This window comes from Zalophus californianus, chromosome X (assembly GCF_009762305.2).
Source record: "Zalophus californianus isolate mZalCal1 chromosome X, mZalCal1.pri.v2, whole genome shotgun sequence".
NCBI classification, from domain to species: domain Eukaryota; kingdom Metazoa; phylum Chordata; class Mammalia; order Carnivora; family Otariidae; genus Zalophus; species Zalophus californianus.
In genome coordinates, this window is record NC_045612.1 from 31,661,391 (window position 1) to 31,668,275 (window position 6,885).

The 6,885-nt window shown below is 42.8% G+C and overlaps 1 protein-coding gene across 1 annotated transcript; it reads left to right on the forward strand.

Moving 5' to 3' along the window:
- Nucleotides 1-3,410: 3,410 nt before the first annotated feature.
- On the forward strand, nt 3,411-5,346 carry LOC113930489 (histone deacetylase 2-like). Its single transcript, XM_035725429.1, is given in 4 exon segments — nt 3,411-3,578; nt 3,581-3,906; nt 3,908-4,874; nt 4,876-5,346. Coding segments are annotated over 4 exon segments (1,638 nt in total). The 3' UTR covers nt 5,053-5,346.
- Nucleotides 5,347-6,885: the final 1,539 nt, after the last annotated feature.

Here is a 6,885-nt window from a genome sequence, read left to right on the forward strand (position 1 = left end):
CCTGGTTCCTGGCATAGAGCTCCTAAAACCCTTGTATTTTCCTAAGTTGTAAGAGCACTAGGAGCATCTTTTGTGCTACTGGAGTGACTGTGAGTGGGTTCCTGGATGGCTCTTGGACGGGGTCTGGTCACCAGAAAGACGAAGCCGTGATGATTAGTAGCTTGAAATTTTCAGCCTCAACCCCATCCTCCAGAGAGGGGGAAGGGTGCTGGGAATGGAGTTAATAATTGGTCATGCCTACATGATGAAGTCTCCATAAAATCCCACTAGTAGGCAGTTCAGAGGGCTTCCAGGTTGGCAAACACAACCACACAGGGTGGGTGACTCCTGCTCTGGGAATCCTCCGAGACCTTGCCCTGTATATCTCTTCATCTGGTTTGGTCAGCTGTATCTTTTGTCATATCTTTAAAGAAACTGGTAAATGTGTTTCTTTAAGTTCCGTGAGCCACTCTATCAAATTAATTGAACCTGAGGAGGGAGTCATGGCAACCTCCCATTTGCAGCCAAATTGGATGGAAGTTGTGGGTAATCTGGGCACCTACTACTTGCATTGGCATCTGAAGTAGGCAGTGGGAGGGTGAGCAGTTTTGTGGGACCTGAGCCCTTAACCTGTGGGGTCTGGCACTATCTCAAAGATAGTGTTAGAACTGAGTCAGATTGGGGCGCCTGGGTGGCTCAGTCGTTTAGCGTCTGCCTTCGGTTCAGGTCATGATCCCAGGGTTCTAGGATCGAGTCCTGCATCAGGCTCCTTGCTCAGCGGGGAGGCCTGCTCCTCCCTCTCCCTCTGCCCCTCCCCCTGCTTGTGTTCCCTCTCTTGCTGTCTCTCTCTCTGTCAGATAAATAAATAAAATCTTTAAAAAGTTAAAAAAAAAAGAATTGAGTCAGATTATGGGACATCAAGCTGGTGTCACAGAGAGTTGCTTGGTGTGGGGAAAAACCTCCACACATTTGGGGACCAGGAGTGTCGGAAGGGAGGAGTCTTGTGTGAGGATAGCGTCTTTGTAAAAGTAAAGAAGAAACACAGGTGAGAAGAACTGGGTTTTTCCCAAAACACAAGGTAGACTAGACAGGTTTTTCCCTACATAGGAAGGACAAGTCTGAGTTTTTCCTTTACAATTTGGAATTTCTCTTTTTTTAAAAAAAATCCTGTTTATAGTTTGTGCTTTCTGAATCTGATGATTTATGACTTTCCTAAATTCAGAAAATTTCTGTTAATATCTCTTTGAATATTAGTTACAGACAAGTGTAAAAACACCAGGGCTGTTGAAGCATTAACATCTGCTTACTGTTCTGGTATCAGCATCTTTTTTGTGTTTGACCTTTGGAGATTTCCTCCTCTTTCTTGATGGCTGAGTTATGTTACACATCGAAAAAATTAAAAATAAACCTACAGGGGTGCCTGGGTGGCTCAGTCGGTGAAGCATCTGCCTTTGGCTCAGGTCATGATCCTGGAGTCCTGGGATGGAGTCCTGCATCAGGCTCCCTGCTCGGTGGGGAGTCTGCTTTTCCCTCTGCCTGCCGCTCTGACTACCTGTGCTCTCTCTCTATCTCTCTGTCAAATAAATAAATAAAATCTTAAAAAAAATAAAACTACAGCATTTCTAATTATTTTGTAGGAGGAGATTTTTTCTTTTAAAGATTTTATTAGAGAGCAAGAGAGAGAGAAACAGCATGAGAGGGGAGAGGGTCAGAGGGAGAAGCAGGCTACCTGCTGAGCTGGGAGCCCAATGCGGGACTCAATCCCAGGACCCCGGGACCATGACCTGAGCCGAAGGCAGACCCTTAACCAACTGAGCCACCCAGGTGCCCTAAGGAGATCTTTTTTTTTTTTTTTAGGAGATTTAGTCTTCCATATTTCTGAAAATGGAAGTCCAAAGACCTTTCCATCCCTTCATTTGTCTCTGAGGCTGTATGTACGGCTTTATTGTCGGTAACATTTAAGAGTTAACTTTAAGAGACTATTCAGAGTTACAGGTGAAGGCTCACTGAGAACATTAGGCTGGAGACAACTGGTCCTTCTAGTCCCACAGAGATGAGCCCCGGGGTTGAGGGCTGGAGAGATGTGGTAAGGAGTCAGGTGGGCAGAATTTGCCTTCCTTTCGTTTTTTTTTTTAATATTTTCTTTAATTATTTATTTTAGAGAGAGAGCATACGCATGCAAGTAGGGGAAGGAGGAGCAGAGGGAGAGGGAGAGAGAGATTCCCAAACAGACTCCCCACTGAGCGTGGAGCCCAACACTGTGCTCCATCTCACAACCCTGAGATCATGACCCGAGCTGAAATTGAGAGTTGGATACTCAACTGACTAAGCCACCCAGGCGTCCCTTCCTTTTAGTTTTTTGATTGCCCTTGTTTCCTTTATGACCTTGGTTAGCTGTGTTAAGTGTCAGGCACATTTCTTAAAGGTTCCATTTGGTCTCAGTTGCATCACCTGTCCAATGAGGCTAATAGCTCCAATTTCGCAGGGCTGATACAGAAATAAGTGGAGTGACATGTAAAAATGCTTGGCCCAGCTCCTGGCACCAAAAAGTATTCAAGGAACGTCAGTAGCATCCCTTTCTTTTTCCTGTCTGCATTTGCCTGCCAGCACTTAGGCAAGATGGGACCAGGGCTGGGTGGAAGAGGTACTCTTAGCCCCAGGACAAAGAGGGGCTGGTAAAGGGGGGGGTGTCCTGTGATAGAACAGAGAGGAAATGGTGACTGCCACCCCAATGCGGCAGCCATCCATACATAATTTGGGGAACACAGAATCAAAGACCACCTACCCTTGCATCCTCTGAAGTAGTGTGGTAATTTTTCTTTTTATAAGCAATAGTTTTCAATCTCATACAATTTAGCTAATCCATGCTTCTTAGAAAGCCAGCATCAAAGGGGAAGAGGAGAGGATGGGAAAGAGTCTAGACCTAAATCACAACTAAGAGAAAAGAGGATATCATTCCTTTTACTTAGAATAAGTGGAGTGTAGATTTGATGACATAAAAATGCTTTCTGGAATTTTATTAATTGGAAAAATAGGTTTTCAGAGGAATAACTTGTCAGCTGCAAATTGCTGGCTTTTAGTTAAGATCAAAAGGCCTTACTCTATATAACAGGCAATTTAAATGAAAACAAAATATCCATCTATTTAACATGTTATATATTGCAGTATTAAGGTATAATACTAAGAATTAAAAGCAGAGTTTTAATCTCTTAATTTATGAGTTTCTGGGTGATAGAGTTAGATTTTATAATAATTTATATAGGCTTGCTTCATGGTTTAATTTTAACCATATATTACTGTTCCTAATTCAAATGTCAGAGGCTTAGATTAAGAACTTAAAGAGGATTGCCCCTCCCCCTCCCCAGTGTCGCGAGTTGGTGCCGCTGCCGCCCCCCCCCCGCTCCGCGCTCTCGGCCCCTCGGCCGGGCGGTATGGAGTCCTCCCGGCGTCCCTTCCTCTCCTCCCTCCGGCCAGCCGTTCCTTGGGGGACTGCCACCCCCACCTTCGCCCCAGCCCTTTTCTCTCCCCGCCGAGCCGCGGCGGCACCAGCAGCAGCTTCAGCAGCAGGAGGAGCCAGAGCCTGGAGGCAGCGGTGGCCGGGGAGCCCAGGGCGTATAGTCAAGGAGGCGGCAAGAAGAAATTCTGCTACTATTACGATGGTGATATTGGAAATTATTATTATGGCCAGGGTCATCCCATGAAACCTCATAGAATCCGCATGACCCATAACTTGCTGCTAAATTATGGCTTATATAGAAAAATGGAAATATATAGGCCCCATAAAGCCACTGCTGAAGAAATGACAAAATACCACAGTGATGAGTACATCAAATTTCTCCGTTCAATAAGACCAGATAACATGTCTGAGTATAGTAAGCAGATGCAGAGATTTAATGTTGGAGAGGATTGTCCAGTGTTTGATGGACTCTGAGTTTTGTCAGCTTTCAACTGGTGGCTCAGTTGCTGGGGCTGTGAAGTTAAACCGACAACAAACTGATATGGCTGTTAACTGGGCTGGAGGATTACATCATGCCAAGAAATCAGAAGCATCAGGATTCTGTTACATTAATGATATTGTACTTGCCATCCTTGAATTACTAAAGTATCATCAGAGAGTCCTATATATTGATATTGATATCCATCATGGTGATGGTGTTGAAGAAGCTTTTTATACGACAGATCGTGTAATGACTGTATCATTCCATAAATACGGGGAATACTTTCCTGGAACAGGAGACTTGAGGGATATTGGTGGAGGAAAAGGCAAATACTATGCCGTCAATTTTCCAATGAGAGATGGTATAGATGATGAGTCCTATGGGCAGATATTTAAGCCTATTATCTCAAAGGTGATGGAGATGTATCAACCTAGTGCTGTGGTGCTACAGTGTGGAGCAGACTTACTATCTGGTGATAGGCTTGGTTGCTTCAATCTGACAGTCAAAGGTCATGCTAAATGTGTAGAAGTTGTGAAAACTTTCAATTTACCATTACTGATGCTTGGGGGAGGTGAATACACAATTCGTAATGTTGCTCGATGTTGGACATAAGAGACTGCAGTTGCCCTTGATTGTGAGATTCCCAGTGAATTGCCATATAATGATTACTTTGAGTATTTTGGCCCGGACTTCAGACTGCATATTAGTCCTTCAAACATGACAAACCAGAACACTCCAGAATACATGGAAAAGATAAAACAGCGTTTATTTGAAAATTTACGCATGTTACCTCATGCACCTGGCATCCAGATGCAAGCTATTCCAGAAGATGCTGTTCATGAAGACAGCAGAGATGAAGATGGAGAAGATCCAGACAAGAGAATTTCTATTCGAGCATCGGACAAATGGATAGCTTGTGATGAAGAATTCTCAGACTCTGAGGATGAAGGAGAAGGAGGGACGTAGAAATGTGGCTGATCATAAGAAAGGAGCAAAGAAAGCTAGAATTGAGGAAGACAAGAAGGAAACAGAGGACAAAAAAGCAGATGTTAAGGAAGAAGATAAATCCAAGGACAGTAGTGGTGAAAAAACAGATACCAAGGGAGCCAAACCAGAACAGCTCAGCAACCCTTGAATTTGAATGTCTCACCAATTTCAGAAACCATAAAAGAGAAAATATTGGGAAGAAAATTTTTTTCTTTTTGAAGACTTCTGGCTTCATTTTATACTACTTTGGCATGGACTGTATTTATTTTCAAAATGGCTTTTTTTGTTTTTGTTTTTCTTGGCAAGTTTTATTGTGAGTTTTCTAATTATGAAGCAAAATTTCTTTTCTCCACCATGCTTTATGTGATAGTATTTAAAATTGATGTGAGTTATTATGTCAAAAACTGATCTATTAAAGAAGTAATTGGCCTTTCTGAGCTGATTTTTCCATCTTTTATAATTATCTTTATTAAAAAATTGTACTTGGAAAAAAAAAGAACTTAAAGAGGATTTAAATTATGGGCTTCTGCTGTTTTTCACTTGCCCTATTTACCAATTGCAGTAAAGCGTGAATTATAGCCTTGCTATTCTCTGGAAACCATGACTAATACTAGAAATAATAATAATTGTTACCTCTCCTAAATCAAGAGACACAGCATAAAAGCAGTTTCTGATTTGGGATGTGGAGAGTAGATTTATTTTAGAGCGAGAGTGAAAGATCGGTGATTTGCATATGCTTCAGGGGAAAAGATGTAGGACTTGTTTTGTTTTAGTCAGGCAATTGTTATTCAAGAGGGACTTTGAGAGACTTTATGGAGAAGAGAGGTTATTTTGGAAACTGGGGGGTTGGAAGAAGGACCTGTATGTAATTCAGAGGTCAGGATGCAGCTCAATTGGGGTGTGTGTGTGTGTGTGTGTTTATAGCTATATAGATTTTTTTTTTTTTGAGAGGGGGGGGCAGAGGGAGAGGGAGAGACAGAATCTTAAGCAGGCTCCATGCCCAATGTGGAGCCTGATGCAGGGCTCGATCTCATGACCCTGAGATCATGATCTGAGCTGAAATCAAGAGTCAGACTGAGCCACCCAGGCGCCCAAGTTAGTATATATATTTTTAAGTACATCACTCAAAAAAAAAAGATCATTGTTTTAGAATCCCTATTTTCTTTCTTTTTTTTTTAAGATTTTATTTATTTGAGAGAGAGAGAGAGCATGCGCACACAAGCAGCGGTATTGGCAGGCAGAGGGAGAGGGAGAAGCAGGCTCCCTGCTGAGTAGGGAGCCTGATGTGGGACTCCATCCCAGGACTCTGGGATCGTGACCTGAGCCAAAGGCAGATGCTTAACTGACTGAGCCACCCAGGCGCCCTAGAATCCCTATTTTCTAATATGACTATTTAACTATAAAACAATAATCTAAAATATCAGTATTAGGTATATTAACATATTTAGTTAGAATTGTGTTCTATTGAATATAGTGTAGAGGGAGGACTGTTATTCTTAGCTGTGTAAGGATTTTCTTTTTTTTTTTTTAAAGATTTTATTTGAGAGAGAGCAAGCACATGAGCTGAGGGGAGGGGCAGAGGGAGAGGGAGAAGCAGACTTCCCGCTGAGCAGGGAGCCCAACGTGGGGCTCGATCCCAGGACCCTGGGACCATGACCTGAGCTGAAGACAGATGCCTAACCGACTGAGCCACCCAGGTGCCCCGGATTTTCAATAATTTATATGCAAAAGAGAGTTGCGTCTTAAGAGCACTGAACTGAAGTGCTCCTGGTAAATGTATATCCAGGCCTTTCCTGGCATACCCCTCAGTCAAGCTTCAGGAAAACAGTTTTTCCCATTTCTCTTTATAGCCCTTCTCAAAAAATGTGCTGTGGGTCACTTATCCTAAAGACATCAGAGCTACAATACTGGAGTGGAGGTGCTGGAGTTCAGCTGTAATCTAATTAAAAGCCCTTTACAGATACATTGACAGAGTCCAACT